This window comes from Bos taurus, chromosome 3, assembly GCF_002263795.3.
Source record: "Bos taurus isolate L1 Dominette 01449 registration number 42190680 breed Hereford chromosome 3, ARS-UCD2.0, whole genome shotgun sequence".
Lineage (NCBI taxonomy): Eukaryota > Metazoa > Chordata > Mammalia > Artiodactyla > Bovidae > Bos > Bos taurus.
In genome coordinates, this window is record NC_037330.1 from 70,012,590 (window position 1) to 70,030,533 (window position 17,944).

The 17,944-nt window shown below is 39.4% G+C and overlaps 1 protein-coding gene across 4 annotated transcripts in view; it reads left to right on the forward strand.

Moving 5' to 3' along the window:
- Positions 1 to 6,759, forward strand: part of CRYZ (crystallin zeta) — a 28,631-nt gene extending 21,872 nt beyond the window's left edge. For all 4 annotated transcript variants that reach the window (XM_010803365.4, XM_059881483.1, XM_005204366.4 and 1 more), the window contains 4 exon segments: positions 1,125 to 1,274; positions 4,807 to 4,908; positions 5,008 to 5,103; positions 5,519 to 6,759. In XM_010803365.4, coding sequence (XP_010801667.1) covers positions 1,125 to 1,274; positions 4,807 to 4,908; positions 5,008 to 5,103; positions 5,519 to 5,683 — 513 coding nt within the window. In that variant the 3' untranslated portion in view covers positions 5,684 to 6,759.
- Positions 6,760 to 17,944: the final 11,185 nt, after the last annotated feature.

A 17,944-nucleotide genomic window follows, 5' to 3' on the forward strand; every position in this document is an offset into this window, starting at 1 on the left:
GAGAATTTTGAGCATTACTTTGCTAGCATGTGAGATGAGTGCAGTTGTGCAATAGTTTGAACATTCTTTGGCATTGCCTTTCTTAAGGATTGGATTGAAAACTGACCTTTTCCAGTCCTGTGGCCACTGCTGAGTTTTCCAAATTTGCTAGCATATGGAGTGCAGCACTTTCACAGCATCATCTTTTAGGATTTGAAATAGCTCAACTGAATTCCATCACCTCCATTAGCTTTGTAGTGATGCTTCCTAAGGCCCACTTGACTTCACATTCCAGGATGTCTGGCTCTAGGTGAGTGATCACGCCATCATGGTTATCTGGATCATGAAGATCCTTTTTGTATGGTTCTTCTGTGTATTCTTATCACCTCTTAATATCTTCTGCTTCTGTTAGGTCCATACCATTTCTGTTGTTTATTGTGCCCATCTTTGCATGAAATATTCCCTTGGTATCATTAATTTTCTTGAAGAGATCTCTAGTCTTTCCCATTCTGTTGTTTTCCTCTATTTCTTTGCATTGATCTCTGAGGAAGACTTTCTTATCTCTGCTTGCTATTCTTTGGAACTCTGCCTTCAAAAAGGTATATCTTTCCTTTTCTCCTTTGCCTTTCACTTCTCTTCTTTTCACAATTATTTGTAAGGCCTCCTCAGACAACCATTTTGCATTTTTGAATTTCTTTTTCTTGGGGATGATCTTGATCGCTGCCTCCTGTAAAATGTCACGAACCTCCATCCATAGTTTTTCAGGCACTCCGTCTATCATATGTCTTGCACGTAGTAAATAATAAATATTTATCATATTCATGAATATAGATTTGCCCATGTACATACCTATCTCTTCCACGTAAGTGATAGATGACTTACTGTTGTTATGTAGTATTTTATGTGTACTGTTAAAGTATGAAGTCACTGAGCATATTTTGAACCATCTTTAAACCCTATATCTTCTGCACAAAGCAGATGCTAAGTGTTTTGCACAGTGTTTCTTATTTCTTTGTTTAGACCCTTAACATTTATTAGCAATACTCTAGAACCTAGAAGAACCTTATTTTAATTGTATGTATTTAATAAATGTTTGCAGAGATGCAAAGTTCCTAAAACTCCTGGGCTGTATTTTGTTTTTTAAGGTTGGAATAGCAGCATGCCAAATTGCAAGAGCTTACGGCTTAAAGGTTTTGGGCACAGCTAGTACTGAGGAAGGACAAAAGATTGTTTTGGAAAATGGAGCCCACAAAGTGTTTAATCACAAAGAAGCTGACTATATTGATAAAATTAAGGTAAAATTGTTCTATAATTTTATAAAACTAACATTTTGTTTCATGTTCTTTTGTAATTTTTTTTTATCAACTACCCTCTTAAAGTTGTTTGTTTTGCCTATGTGTTTTAAAGCTTTAATTAATTTAAAAGTAGAGATGTCTACTTTTCAAACCTTCACTATCATTTCTGTCTTGTTTATTTTTACTAAATAAAATATAGCCTCTCTAGAGGCTTATAGTTATAAAAATCAGTACTCTTTAATGCAAATCACATTTTAAGTAAAGCCACAGCTTTGTATTTGCAGCTGTAAGGCATTTTTTAAACATGTATTTTTATATATTGTGAAATGATCACCACAGTAAATTTAGTTAACATCTGTCCCCATACATAGTTATAAAATTTTGTTTCTTGTGATGAGAACTTTTAAGATCTATTCTCTTAGCAACTTTCAAACATGTAATAACAGTATTCCTAACTGTAGTCACTGTCCATTACATCCTCATGATTTATTTATTTTACAACTGGAAATTTGTGCCTTTTGATCCCACCTTTATCCATTTCACCCATCCCGCACCCCTTGCCCCACCTCTGGCATCAAAAAGGTATTCTTAATATAACTTCTATTGGTGTAAATTTTCCATAGAAAGTTGAATTATCCATGGATTACAAACTGGATCTGTCTGGCCTAGGGAATTAAGTTTCTTTGTTTATTGGATGTTTTTGGAGGAGAAACCACTACCTCATCAAAAATAGTGAGGCAGAATTTAGTTGCTGTTACATCTATTCCATTGTTGCAGTGGAATTCAAGCAGGTTCTGGAGTTCTCCATCTTTGCCATAGTAACAATTTACTAAACACTGATTACTTTGCTGACCTTAAACTACTTGCTCATGTTGAGAAAGAATTAGGATATCCCAGGTACTGATGACAGTGTAAACAAGGTCATTACAAAAGAGGGGAAAATGAGTGTGAGTTTGTTTATTACCTCTAAATCATCTTGCCAAAAAACTGAATAAAGGCTGTCCTTTGTATATGTTGAGGAATACAAAATTGGTTGAGCATGCACTCCTGATATCATTATCAAAGATGAAAATTGGCCAGTTATTTTAAGAATAGGTTTTTGTTTTGCAATATAATTCTAAGACCACAAGACCTTATAGCTTCTATCTCTTATACTGTTTCCTTCTGCTTAAGTCTCTCTTTCTCCAAAAACATTCTCTTAACCTTTTCTCCTCCCCTTCCCTCCTTTACCACACATTTCTTGAAAAAGTAGGGAGTACTTAAACTGCTTTTACTTCCTTACCTCCCACTGCAATTTTGCTTCCACCCCAGGGCTTTCCAGGTGGCCCTAGTGGTAAAGAACATGCCTGACAGTGTAGGAGATGTGAGAGATGCAAGGTTCGATCCCTGGGTCGGGAAGATACCCTCAAGAAGTGCAACCCATCCCAATATTCTTGCCTGGAGAATTCCATGGATGGAGGAGCCTGGTGGGCTACAGACCATGGGGTCGCAAAGAGTCGAACACTACTGAAGTGACTTAGCCCGCATGCACACACCAGCTACTTACGGGGCGTGTCAGGGGCACTGATAATCCCCTCACCAGTCAGCTGCTCTTGGCTCAGTTCTCATTGAACTTGACCCTGACCACACCTCCTGGAAGCTGGCTCTCTTCTCACTTCTCTAACTTCACTTTTAGTCTCCCTCCTCTTCATTTCACTTGGTCTTCCATAGGTCTTTCCTCTTGGTCTCTCACTTTCTCTGGTGCTGCACCTTCATCCTGATCCATCTCATACACGTCCTTAGGCTGCTGGTTTCCAGCACTGTCTCTGGCCTGTTTCATTCCTTCACACCATCAGCCTGCTTGACATGGCCATTCATCTGGTCCCTCAGGATAGACACCCACATTTCATTTCCTGTTCCTGTTGTTTAATCACCTTTCTCCCTCCTGCACATCAAATTGGTCACGGTATCTATCAGCTTCATCTCTGACATGCCTTTCATATATGTCTCTGTTTCTTTCCCCTTCACTGTTGTAACTTCATTTAGTCCTCATCTTTTCCAGTCTTGACTCTTACTCACAGCTGAGCTAATGCCCCCTTCTGTCTCCTCTGCTGTCTCCAGAGTTATTTGGTTCTCTGTTTCAAAGAAAGAAAAAGAAAAACATCCTCAGAAATAAACGAGAGCTCCAGAAGAATAGGAATTTCTGTTTTCTTGTTCCTTGCTGTACTTCCAGTGCCTAAAACAGTGCCTGGCACAAGAATTAACTAATGAACATCTGTGTCCACAAAGTCCAAATCTTTTAATGTGGCATTTGATGTATTTTTGTGGTCTGAACCAATGTGTAGTCTCTTATCTCCTACCTCTCCGCTCCCACCCCCGCCCCCATCTCCTTCACAAATGCATACTCCAGCTCTGCTGGGCCACTTTCCAGTTCCAGCTTTTACTCTCCATCCCTACATCTTTGCTCTTCTGTTTCTTTGGTCCAGACTGACTGCCACCTGTCTAGCTTCTCCTTGCCCCTTATTCCTTCTGTTCTTCTTAAGAACTCCTACTTATCCCTCAGGGCCAGGTTGTCATCCCTGTGGAATTACCTTTGACCTTTACAGGTGATCAGAATTGTAACTTTCCCTCTAAAACCTATGGTTTGTTTCCCTGGTGGCTCAGGTGGTAAAGCGTCTCTGCAGTACAGGAGACTCGGGTTGGACCCCTGGGTTGGGAAGATCCCCTGGAGAAGGCAATGGCACCCCACTCCAGTACTCTTGCCTGGAAAATCCCATGGACGGAGGAACCTGGTAGGCTACAGTCCATGGGGTCGAAAAGAGTCAAACACGACTTCACTTTCACTTTCAATGCAGTACTTAGCCCATCACATCACACCTTTAATTGTAGTGTTTTCCATTTTCCTCTATTTTGGGTTCTCTATGTCCATCTTGACATTCATAATACCTCACACAGTGCTGGGCATAGGTGTTCATTTTTTTCTTAAAATGAAAATGTATAGCTTAGCTTATTTAAGGGCCGGTTTTAGATGTTGGGAATTGACATCAGAAAGCCCAAAAGAAAAGGAGTAGTGTGCCAAGCTGATTGTAGACCACCGAGAACACAACTAAATGCACACACACACAGAATACTGCAATACCAAAAAGTCAGTATTTTTTTTCTTTTGTTGTCTGTTTTTTAATAAAAATGGGAGCACCAATGCAGTTTTTGATTTTTGATTTGTTGCTTCTTCCTCTATTAAAATATATTTTGAAGACAGAACATTTTCACCTAAGGAAGAAGTACTTTATAGTCAAGTTGAGTCGAAACACATGAAAATTTCGGACAAATTTTATTTCATTATAGTAATTTATTTAATACAAATCTGTCATTTTAGATGTGGCTGGTACGTTGGAATTACAGCATCACTGTATAATTAAATTATCTTAGAATTGGCATTATTACTCTTTAAAATATAGCATTTTGTGTCATTTGAAATATATTTCTGTAATATATGGCACTATGATAATCTTTTTTTTTTCTAATCTACTCTGCATTCTTTTATATTATATAGAAATCTGTTGGTGAAAAAGGAGTTGATGTGATTATTGAAATGTTAGCTAACGTAAATCTTAGTAATGATTTGAATCTTTTGTCACACGGAGGACGAGTAATAGTAAGTATTTCATTTTTTTTAATCACTTTGCAGTTTTTTCGTAATTTAACACTATTTTGCAGTAATCTTTAACTGTAGACATGTTGTTTTCCATACTAGGTTGTTGGCAGCAGAGGCACTATTGAAATAAACCCACGGGACACCATGACAAAGGAATCTAGCATAAAAGGAGTTACTCTGTTTTCATCCACCAAGGTAGAAAAGTGATTCTGATACATTGCTGTAATTTGCCTAGTCAGGCAGACTGAAAATTTAAGTCGATGTTAAGGTTAGTTATCTAAGTGGGTTAAGGATTAATCCCTGGAAGGTAACTAGGGTTACAATATAATTTATTTTCCAAGCCAGGGCACTTACGAAGGAGAGAGGAGATACTGTTGGTAATTACTAATTACTCCACAACAATAAGTATTTTGTAAACTGAGACCGCCACAGACAAATTGCAGTGTTGTTTAACCTATAGGAAACTACTTTTTTGTAGTTCTGGACAAGTTGACAAAAGCCACACATTTACGAGAAAACTCTTACTGCTTTCTTAGACTCTGAAAAATGTTAATGCTTCTGAAAATTGTCATGTGTTCCTCTACTGAAAAAGATGTTTTCTTTCCCTCAGGAGGAATTTCAGCAGTTTGCAGCAGCCCTTCAAGCCGGAATGGAAATTGGTTGGTTGAGACCGGTAATCGGTCCCCAGTATTTACTGGAGAAGGCTACCCAAGCTCATGAAAATATCATTCATAGCAGTGGGGCTACTGGAAAAATGATTCTTCTCTTAAACTGATCAGTCCTTCCATTGATTTCCTGTGTAATTAGAGGTTTCATATCTCAGTTTTATGTACACTGTTTGCTCTACTTAGCATTCATTTGATTCAGTGAGTTCCTTAACATTTAAAAAAAAAGGTTTGTCTTTAGTGATCATAAGCATTGGAGTACTGTTTATTTTATAGCTGGCAACTTTCTTTATGCCTTCTACTTCTCATCAAGGAATCACTGTAATAGGAAATAGGATGTTAGTGGTCACTTGGCATTGGAGGACATTACAGAAATTCCTAACCGATACTAATCATTAATCCCATACCTTTGACTAAAACATACTAATTCAAAATAGGACTGCTTGATTTCCAAGCCTGCTGCTGCTGCTAAGTCGCTTCAGTCGTGTCCGACTCTGTGCGACCCCACAGATGGAAGCCCACCAGGCTCCACTGTCCCTGGGATTCTCCAGGCAAGAACACTGGAGTGGGTTGCCATTTCCTTCTCCAATGCATGAAAGTGAAAAGTGAAAGGGAAGTCGCTCAGCCGTGTCCATCTCTTAGTGACTCCATGGGCTACAGCCTACCAGGCTCCTTCATCCATGGGATTTTCCAGGCAAGAGTACTGGAGTGGGGTGCCATTGCCTTCTCCATTTCCAAGCCTATTTCTCCTTATAAAAGGTTCTTTAATCTCTGATTAGCCCAGAACTATATTGGACTCTGATGATTCTCTGGAGTAAATGAGACCCCTTTCCCAAACTAACTCATCTAGATCTACAAGTTTCTCAGAAAGGCAAGATAAAAAGTTTCCAGAGAAATTTGTTATTTTCCCAATATTCCCAATATTTTATGATATTCACTAGGTTAATGAGCCACATATTCTGTGAGAACAGCAGCTTTCTTTCTGCTATAATGATACTGGGTGCATAGGTTCCAAATAGATATGTATTGATTGATTCAACTTCAAAGTAAATTTAGAATTATCTCTTTGTGTGATTGGGATCATATATTGTTATTTAAATTAATAATCAAATTAGATGCATTAAGAATGATCTGCTTTTGTTATTATAACATGGTAATTGCAATAAATTCTAGAAGCAATTAAAAATGGTGGTTTTCTAGTTTATTTTACATGTAGTACTTGCCTTATATCAGTTTTACATAGCACCAAACTAAGGTTACTTCCTAGCAGTGTTCTGTGTTGGAAGTCTTTATCTAAACTAAATAAAAGGATAATTACCTGGGAATCTTGCCATCAATAATGTATATGTTAGTCGCTCGGTCATGTCCAGCTCTTTGCAAACCCATGGACTTAGCCCACCAGGATCCTCTCCATGGGATTTCCTAGGCATTATTATTGGAGTGGGTTGCCATTTACTTCTTCAGGGGATCATCCTGACCAGGAATCGAACCCAGGTCTCCTGCATTCTGCATTGCTGGTGGATTCTTTACCAACTGAGCCACTAGGGAAGCCATTAACATTATGTCTCAGGAAATGAGGTTTGATTGTTATTTTTGTTCTTGTTTTTCTTCATATGAACACAGCCTCCTGTCTGTTGTTGTATGGTTGATTCTCTTGACCTGATTTGTTCTGTTGAATAACAACTGCTAGTTTGAACAGGGAATCCTGCTTTCATAGTGAACAGAAAGCACTGCTAACTTTTATAATTCAGGGCCGTCATTGGCTTCTGGCTCATATGCCATGTGGAAGTGTTTTTACTATTTGTATTTTCCAAGTTTATTTGTTATTTCTTTTACAGGTTAGTCTTGTAGAGTAAACATTTTAAAAAGTTGTTTAAAAAGCAATGTTAAGAATCTAGAGACTAGCATTTTATATACATTTCAAAATGGAAGATTTATTCCCATTCAAAAAGATAAAGGAATAATTATTTTGTAAAAGTCAGCTTAATCTGTTTTCACATTTGCCTCATCTATTGAATAAGCTAAAGCATACTGCTAACTTAACACTGCACAATTCATTAATACAGTTCAGTTTATTTAAAAGAAAAAACTAGCCAAATTTTATGCATTAACTACCATATTTGTGATTATATAGCATCAGAGAAGGCAGTGGCACCCCACTCCAGTACTCTTGCCTGGAAAATCCCGTGGACGGAAGAGCCTGGTAGGCTGCAGTCCATGAGGTCGCTAGGAGTTGGACACGACTGAGCGACTTCACTTTCACTTTTCACTTTCATGCACTGGAGAAGGAAATGGCAACCCACTCCAGTGCTCTTGCCTGGAGAATCCCAGGGACAGGGGAGCCTGATGGGTTGTCGTCTATGGGGTCTCACAGAGTCAGACACGACTGAAGCGACTTAGCAGCAGCTTTGGACATATTTCCTGTACACATCTCCTTGTCATTCTAGTTCTGTCCTTGTCTGAGTTTTCAGCAAACTGTTTTCACAGCACTATTGCTGCTTGTAGTCCCAGGGCTACTATCCCAGTCACCAGTGCTGTCCCTGATACAAAGTAGAGAATAACTTGTAGAATCAACAAGCATTATTTCATGTTTTAACCATCTGAATTTCTGTCCATTTGCTTTGACCTTAGAATAGTATTTGCTTAGAATCATATAATATGTGGTTAAAAGATCAAACAGATCAGCCACCCTGAGCCTAAGAAGGTGAACTGTCATGCCAGTGGTCACATGATTAGTAGGATAAACCTGAGCTGACATTATGTTGGTGGGCTGAAATTAAACTCATTTAGTTTCCAGGCCTTTGGCATTCCTGGCTTGTAACCCTGGCTACAACATGTGTTGGGCTGCCTGGTTTCCGGCCTCATTTTGCCCAAAATTGTTAGTTCTGACCCTGTTAATCATCTTTGCCTCAGTTGTCACTTACCTTCTGATTCAAGTCCTTTATGAAGGGATTATTCTATTATTTCAAAATATTGAATACATTGAGTTTAGAAGGCACTGTGCTGGGATTTGAGGATACAAAGGTATATAAGACATAGTCCACATTCTTGAGCTTAGAATGGAGTAGAGATGAGAGCTGAGTAAAACACATGGAGTAAAATGTGTGTGTGTATATATATAGATAGATAGATAGATAGATTTATTTTAAGGAATTTTCTCATACAATTATGGGGCCTGATGAGTTTCTGTATTGCAGTACTAAGGCAGAATTATTTCTCTGGGAAACCTCAATTTTTGTTCCTATGGCTTTCAACTGAGTGCATGAGGCCTACCTGCATCATGGAGGGCAATCTACGTAAAACAATCTACTTGAAACATGACACATTGACAGAAAACTGACCATCACAAAAGGTGACCTAGGGACAAAAATGAGGGACACCTAGGGTAGCTTGAGGTTGCCAGCTACACACTTAATATTTCAATGCATTTGTTCGCTCCTGCTATCCAAAGTAGCTTTGGCTAGAGAAGTACAAAATAACTTGTATGCTTCAGAAAAGGGAAGAAAAATCAGGTAGCATTTTATAATGTCCTTAGCTCAGCTTTACAGAGGCAAGAAATCCTATGTGTGCCAAGGGGCCTCCACAATTCACAGCGTAAAAGCTTTTTTTCTGCACAAGATAACTCAAGAACAGCAGGTCACTTTGACCTGGCTCTTTCAGCCTCTTCAACCATGTCTCACATACAGGAAAACAGCTCAGCTCAATCCTTAGTTCTTTTTCCAATGCTACCTTTTCCTTTGGTCCAGTGATTTTTTTTTAAATGTCATTTAAAACTGTCAGAGGACAATTTTGCTAATCCATGGGGCTTAGGAATAGCTTGTATTATGGGAGCTTCCTCCAGCCAAGGAAGGAGTCTAGGAAATGTATCATAGAAAGAAATCTAAATCCACTTTGGACCGTGTCAATGATCGATAGGTGTTGATGGGGACAGTCCATGTATGTTCTTTAAGAGGGAGTCTAACACTGATCCCAACTGATTGCCTGATACAGATGCTCATTAAACGTGTGTTAAATGTGGCGATGGGCTTTCCAGGTGGCTCAATAGGAAACAATGCACCTGCCCGTGCAGGAGACATGGGTCCAGCCCTTGGGTTGGGAAGACCCCCTTGAGAAAGGAATGGCAACCCACTCCAGTATCCTTGCCTGGAAAATTCCATGGACAGAGGGGCTTGGCAGGCTACAGTCTATGGGGTCACAGAAGAGTTGGGCATGACTGAGTGACTGAGCACAAATGCACGCAAGTAAATGTGGCCACCGATTAGCAGTCTTGATTTTATCTTTTCCCAGCTTCATGTAAAGGTATCCACAAAGAGACAACAGTACTAATAACTAAAGAGGAAACCCTGTGCCAAAGTCCATTGGGAATATATACTAACTCCAGTGTCAGTCATTTGACATATTGACCCAAATTACCTGCAGAGTAGGTAAAAAGAAAAAGCCTCCACTCAGTCACTACCTCTAATGCAGGCCACCTAGAGTATCAAACCTTATTACACAGAAAGTATCTGAGCCAGCTAGAGACATATGCCCAGGCCTCAGCATTCCTCATCTCCTTTTTATAGACTACAGGATTAAATTTTTGGTACAACTTCAGGTTCAAGGGAAGGGCGACTTCGTACTCTTGGATATACAGTCACTCCAGAGAAAGCCTTGTAAATGGGTGGAGAGTGGCAGACTCAGATTGTAGCAAATGCTGGAGACTACACAGCAGTCACGTAACAGACATTTGTCTTTGACTTTAGAAAAGCCAGACTAAGAGCTGTCAATTGGAGGAAAAGGCACAAATAAAACATGCGAGTTAAAGTTAAGTTTTAGGGGCAGAATGAGGACTATAGCCCAGGAGACAGTGTCTCAAATAGCTCTGAGAAACTGCTCCAAAGAGGTAGAGGAGATGGTGAGTATATACGTGATTTTGGTGAAGGGGAATTACATGCAATCAAGCACATAGGTTTTGCAGCATATTGCTGCTAGTCTTGTGAAGGTCACTGCTAATCACGATGAGCAGACGTCACCATGAAGGACTTTAATGCTTTTCTAGATACAAAGAGATGCAAGAATTGGGCTCATAAAATCTTCTGAAAATATCTAATTATCTGAAACCTGTTCTGCCAGGTTTTCCAAGAGTACAAAGTTCCTCATTGCTGATCTTCACGTGAACTTTCACCCCAGGGGGTGTTGAAAGACAGCAGCTGCAGCAGCTCATAATTTGATCCTTGTAGAGGTAGATGGCAAGTGCCAGTTTGTAGGTGACAGAGCAGAAGACATTCATGTCTTACTTGAGCAAGTAGTTAAGAGGCCACCTCACTCCAGGTATAGATCTGAGAAGAACAGCTCCCTCATGAGCAGGGAGGAGAGCCAGGGTACATGAAGCCCTCTGGTAGGGTTAAGAGCGTGGGTTATGGAGGCAGAAGACCTGGCTTTAAATCCTGGCTCTACTATTGACTAGTTGTAGAGTCCTGGGCAAGTTACCAAGTGATCTGAAGTCTCGTTTTCCTTACATGTAATATGGTAGTAACATCTACCTCAGAGAGTTTGTACAAGTTAAACAAGATAATGTCTGCTGCTAAGTTGCTTCAGTCGTGTCCGACTCTGTGCAACCCCATAGATGGCAGCCCACCAGGCTCCCCCATCCCTGGGATTCTCCAGGCAAGAATACTGGAGTGGGTTGCCATTTCCTTCTCCAATGCATGAAAGTGAAAAGTCAAAGTGAAGTCGCTCAGTCATGTTCGACTCTTAGAGACCCCGTGGACTGCAGCCTACCAGGCTCCTCCATCCATCGGATTTTCCATGTGAGAGTACTGGAGTGGGATGCCATTGCCTTCTCCGAAGATAATATCTACAAAGTACTTATTAGCACTCTGTCCTGTGGTTCAGTTCAGTTCAGTTCAGTTGCTCAGTCGTGTCCAACTCTGCAACCCATGAACCGTAGCACACCAGGCCTCCCTGTCTATCACCAACTCCTGGAGTCCACCCAAACCCATGTCCATTGAGTCGGTGTTGCCATCCAACTATCTCATCCTCTGTCATCCCCTTCTTCCCTGCCCTCAATATATCCCAGCATCAGGGTCTTTTCATATGAGTCAGCTCTTCGCATCAGGTGGCCAAAGTATTGGAGTTTCATCTTCAACATTAGTCCTTCCAATGAACACCCAGGGCTGATCTCCTTTAGGATGGACTGGTTGGATCTCCTTGCAGTCCAAGGGACTCTCAAGAGTCTTCTCCAACACCACACTTCAGAAGCATCAATTCTTCAGCGCTCAGCCTTTATAGTCCAACTCACATCCATAGATGACTACTAGCAAAACCATAGCCTTGACTAGACAGACCTTTGTGGACAAAGTAATGTCTCTGCTTCTGAATATGCTGTCTAGGTTGGTCATAACTTTTCTTCCCAGGAATAAGCGTCTTTTAATTTCATGGCTGCAATCACCATCTGCAGTGATTTCAGAACCCAAAAAAATAAAGTCAGCCACTGTTTCTACTGTTTCTCCATCTATTTGCCATGAAGTGATGGGACTGGATGCATGATCTTAGTTTTCTGAATGTTGAGCTTTAAGCCAACTTTTTCACTCTCCTCTTTCACTTTCATCAAGAGGCTTTTCAGTTCTTCTTCACTTTCTGCCATAAGGGTGGAGTTATCTGCATATCTGAGGTTATTGATAATTCTCCCAGCAGTCTTGATTCCAGCTTGTGCTTCTTCCAGTCCAGCGTTTCTCATGATGTACTCTGCATATAAGATAAATAAGCAGGGTGGCAATATACAGCCTTGACATATTCCTTTTCCTATTTGGAACCAGTCTGTTGTTCCATGTCCAGTTCTAACTGTTGCTTCCTGACCTGCATACAGGTTTTTCAAGAGGCAGGTCAGGTGGTCTTGTATTCCAATCTCCTTCAGAATTTTCCACAGTTTATTGTGATCGACACAGTCAAAGGTTTTGGCATAGTTAATAAAGCAGAAATAGAGGTTTTTCTGGAACTCTCTTGCTTGTTCCATGATCCAGTGGATGTTGGCAATTTGATCTCTGGTTCCTCTGCCTTTTCTAAAACCAGCTTGAACATCTGGAATTTCACAGTTCACGTATTGCTGAAGCCTGTGAGGATTGGAGGATTTTGAGCATTACTTTAGTAGTGTGTGAGATGAGTGCAATTGTGCAGTGGTTTGAGCGTTCTTTGGCATTGCCTTTCTTTGGGATTGCAATGAAAGCTGACTTTTTTCAGTCCTGCAGAAAATGTCTAAATAATCATCCTTTCATTTTTATTAACCATAAAAAATAAGTTGAGAAAAAGGAGGAATGAAGATGGAGCATCCTGAAAGACACCAAAAAATAAAAGGAAACCTAAATACAAATTCCCATAGGAGGTACGAGTCAGCATTACTGACTACAGTAAACTTCATTGATCATATGGGTAAATTTTATCCCTCTTCAAAAATGTAAAGAAAAGCGATGAGAAAACAAGTAAGAGCCAACAAAAAACAAATACAAACCCAACCTATGTTTTTGGCTGCGCCAAGTCTTCTTGCCTTGCGTGGGCTTTCTCTAGTGGCAGTGCACAGGCTTCTCCTTGTGGTGGCTTCTCTTATTGTGGAGCACAGGTTCTAGATGCACAGGCTTTAGCATTTGCAGTGCATGGGCCCTGCATCTTGTGGTGTATGGGCTTAGTTGCTCCGTGGCATGGGGAATCTTTCCAGACTAGGATCAAACCCATGCCTTCTTCGTTGGCAGGTAGATCCTTATCCACTGTACCACTAGGGAAGTCCTAAATGCATCCTTTGAATTACAAGTGTGCTCCCTCCAAAGAACCCAGGGGGGGAAAATAGTAATTAAGGAAATCTTTACTGAGCCAACCAAAAGAGCTAAGTTTATTCACTGATAGTATATATTTTCTCCATGCAAAATCAATGGAAAGTATGAGTAATAAGCATATCATTTAAATTTTTAAAACTTTATGTAATCAGATACTTGAAGAGAGTGTGCAGAAGAATCACTATTTACAGTTCTGTTATTTAAAACCTGGACAATGCAAGAGAACAAACAGAAAAACTATTAATGAGTTCAGAAAGTAGTTAATTGCATAAGAAATATACAAAATTAATATCTATAAATTAATAAAAGTCAGTTGATCAGTTAGAAAATATAATGGGAAAAGACTTTATTCACAATGGCAGTACAACCATTACTAATCCAAAGACAGTGAAATATAACTAACCAAATCTAAAAGAAGCATATAGGATCTTAAAAAACAACTATAAAACTTTCCTGGGAAACATAGAAGAACACTCAAAGATTTCTAGGTCAGATTTATGTAAAGATTTTCCTTCCCCTCATACTCTACAAAGTAATTCATACTAAAATCTCAATAGGACTTTTTAGGAACTGAAATCAGATTGATTATATTCTTTGCAGCCAAAGATGTAGAAGCTCTATACAGTCAGCAAAAACAAGACCAGGAGCTGACTGTGGCTCAGATCATGAACTCCTTATTGCCAAATTCAGACTTAAATTGAAGAAAGTAGGGAAAAACCACTAGACCATACAGGTATGACCTAAATCAAATCCCTTATGATTATACAGTAGAAGTGAGAAATAGATTTAAGGGCCTAAATCTGATAGATAGAGTGCCTGATGAACTATGGAATGAGGTTCGTGACATTGTACAGGAGACAGGGATCAAGAACATCCCCGTGGAAAAGAAATGCAAAAAAGCAAAATGGCTGTCTGGGGAGGCCTTACAAATAGCTGTGAAAAGAAGAGAAGCGAAAAGCAAAGGAGCAAAGGAAAGATATAAGCATCTGAATGCAGAGTTCCAAAAAATAGCAAGAAGAGATAAGAAAGCCTTCAGCGATCAATGCAAAGAAATAGAGGAAAACAACAGAATGGGAAAGACTAGAGATCTCTTCAAGAAAATTAGAGATACCAAGGGAACATTTCGTGCAAAGATGGGCTCGATGAAGGACAGAAATGGTATGGACCTAACAGAAGCAGAAGATATTAAGAAGAGATGGCAAGAATACACAGAAGAACTGTACAAAAAAGATCTTCACGACCCAGATAATCACGATGATGTGATCACTGACCTAGAGCCAGACATCCTGGAATGTGAAGTCAAGTGGGCCTTAGAAAGCATCACTACGAACAAAGCTAAAGGAGGTGATGGAATTCCAGTTGAGCTCTTTCAAATCCTGAAAGATGATGCTGTGAAAGTGCTGCACTCAATATGTCAGCAAATTTGGAAAACTCAGCAGTGGCCACAGGACTGGAAAAGGTCAGTTTTCATTCCAATCCCAAAGAAAGGCAATGCCAAAAAATGCTCAAACTACTGCACAATTGCACTTATCTCACATGCTAGTAAAGTAATGCTCAAAATTCTCCAAGCCAGGCTTCAGCAATATGTGAACCGTGAACTTCCTGATGTTCAAGCTGGTTTTAGAAAAGGCAGAGGAACGAGAGATCAAATTGCCAACATCCGCTGGATCATAGAAAAAGCAAGAGAGTTCCAGAAAAGCATGTATTTCTGCTTTATTGACTATGCCAAAGCCTTTGACTGTGTGGATCACAATAAACTGTGGAAAATTCTGAAAGAGTTGGGAATACCAGACCACCTGATCTGCCTCTTGAGAGGCAGACCTGTATGCAGGTCAGGAAGCAACAGTTAGAACTCGACATGGATCAACAGGCTGGTTCCAAATAGGAAAAGGAGTACGTCAAGGCTGTATATTGTCACCCTGCTTATTTAACTTATATGCAGAGTACATCATGAGAAACGCTGGACTGGAAGAAACACAAGCTGGAATCAAGATTGCCGGGAGAAATATCAATAACCTCAGATATGCAGATGACACCACCCTTACGGCAGAAAGTGAAGAGGAACTCAAAAGCCTCTTGATGAAAGTGAAAGAGGAGAGTGAAAAAGTTAGCTTAAAGCTCAACATTCAGAAAACAAAGATCATGGCATCTGCTCCCATCACTTCATGGGAAATAGATGGGGAAACAGTGGAAACACTGTCAGACTTTATTGTTTTGGGCTCCAAAATCACTGCAGATGGTGACTGCAGCCATGAAATTAAAAGATGCTTACTCCTTGGAAGGAAAGTTATGACCAACCTAGATAGCATATTGAAAAGCAGAGACATTACTTTGCCAACAAAGGTTCGTCTAGTCAAGGCTATGGTTTTTCCTGTGGTCATGTGTGGATGTGAGAGTTGGACTGTGAAGAAGGCTGAGCGCCGAAGAATTGATGCTTTTGAACTGTGGTGTTGGAGAAGACTCTTGAGAGTCCCTTGGACTGCAAGGAGATCCAACCAGTCCATTCTGAAGGAGATCAGCCCTGGGATTTCTTTGGAAGGAATGATGCTAAAGCTGAAACTCCAGTACTTTGGCCACCTCATGTGAAGAGTTGACTCATTGGAAAAGACTCTGATGCTGGGAGGGATTGGGGGCAGGAGGAGAAGGGGACGACAGAGGATGAGATGGCTGGATGGCATCACTGACTCGATGGGCATGAGTCTGAGTGAGCTCCGGGAGTTGGTGATGGACAGGGAGGCCTGGCCTGCTCCATGATTCATGGCGTGCTGTGATTCATGGGGTCGCAGAGAGTCGGGCACGACTGAGCGACTGAACTGAACTGAGGAACCTGAAAAAATGTTTATGAAGTTCTTTGTGTGTGCGTTTGTGTGTGTGTGTGTGTCTATGGGAAGAAAAAAAAAAGCGGGCAACTAAGCAGAAACCTTCAGAACGAAAGAGAAAAAGTCTCACAAGACATGAAATTAGAGTTACTAAAGTAGAGACATATTAATCCAAGAATAGCAATAGAGCAGTGGAACAGTCTAGAAATGTTTCTCACTTTCGCAGGTGATAAAAATAGCTTTTCAGAGGGGAAAAGTTACTTAGAGAACTGGGTACCCATTTGGAGAAAAACGACTACAATCTGACTTCACATATAGTATCAAAAGACTTTTAGATGGTTAGAACGTTTAAAATGTGATAAATGAAATTATATAAAACAGAAATGTGATAGACTATTTTTACAATCTTTAGAGGTGAAAATTTCTTCCTACTATTATTCAAAAGCTTAGATTATAAAACAAAGAGCAAATTAGGAGAAGTGAAAAAAGAACTTCAATAACAGATATGGATTAGTAGTGTTCAAGACATAGTATTAAGAATATTAAGTTTAAAGGATAGAGAAGATGCATATTATAATTCCACTTCTATATTGTTATCTGTGTTTACTTAAAGCATTGCAAGTGATGGGTGCGTGCTCAGTCATGTCTGACTCTCTGCAACCCTATGGACCATAGACTGCCAGGCTCCTCTGTTAATAGGATTTTCCAGGCAAGAATACTGGAATGGGTTGCCATTTCTTCCTGCAGGGGATGTTTCTGACCCAGGGATCGAACCCACATCTCCTGACTGCAGGCAGATTCTTTACTGCTGAATCATCAGGAAGACCATTGCAAGAGATATCTGGTAGTTATTTTTTAAAATGTTTTATCTTAGTGATGGGGTTATAACTATTTTTCCCCAACATGTTTATTTTTCTGACATTTTCAAGTATTTTTTAACAAAATGTTATTTCTGACAAATCAGTAGCTAAATTCTATTTAAGAGAAGTATTTTCTAAAATAAAGATCTAAGGAGTTTAATATCAAAATAAACAACTTATTACATCTCAGAGTCATATATTTATTTTGACTCTTCTATAACTGTATGGCTGCACATTCAGAATTAGTTCCTACCTGTGTTGATAATTTATGATTTATCCTTATGACATGCTCCATAGAAAATTATAGTGTATTTGTATTAAATTTGTCCTAAGTGGATCATAATGATTTATTTATTTTATTCTTGTTTTTTGAAATAATATATTGTCCTCTGAAAATATTCCATTTTCTTTTAAAAAAGATTCTTTTGGTGATAAGAACTACCTGATCTTGAGGAAACTTTGTGTTTACATTCCCAGTAATGAACTCTCAGACTTCACTTATGGTTAATATAAAACCCAAGATGAACTTGGGTTCATCAATTTGTTTTGGATGTTTATTTTGATTGCAGCATCACATTTGAAATCCAACTGAAAGCCTCACTTCTAATCAAAGCAGTTTTAGTAGGTGTGACAAATGTGTTTTAACAAAATTGTACCCTTGCATTATTCGGTGAGCTATTATTTTCTTAGGAATTAACACTGTAATTCTATTTCACAGTTTATCCATGTAATTTGAGTTTTTACATGTCTTGCAGTTTCTTTCATCCTGGAGTAGGTTCTGAGTTTATTAGCTGGTTTCACATATTCTTGTTTATAGATCTATTACTAACTTCTAAGTGCATCTCAGATTCTGTTCCTTTTATGTCTATCAAACTACATTTCCACAT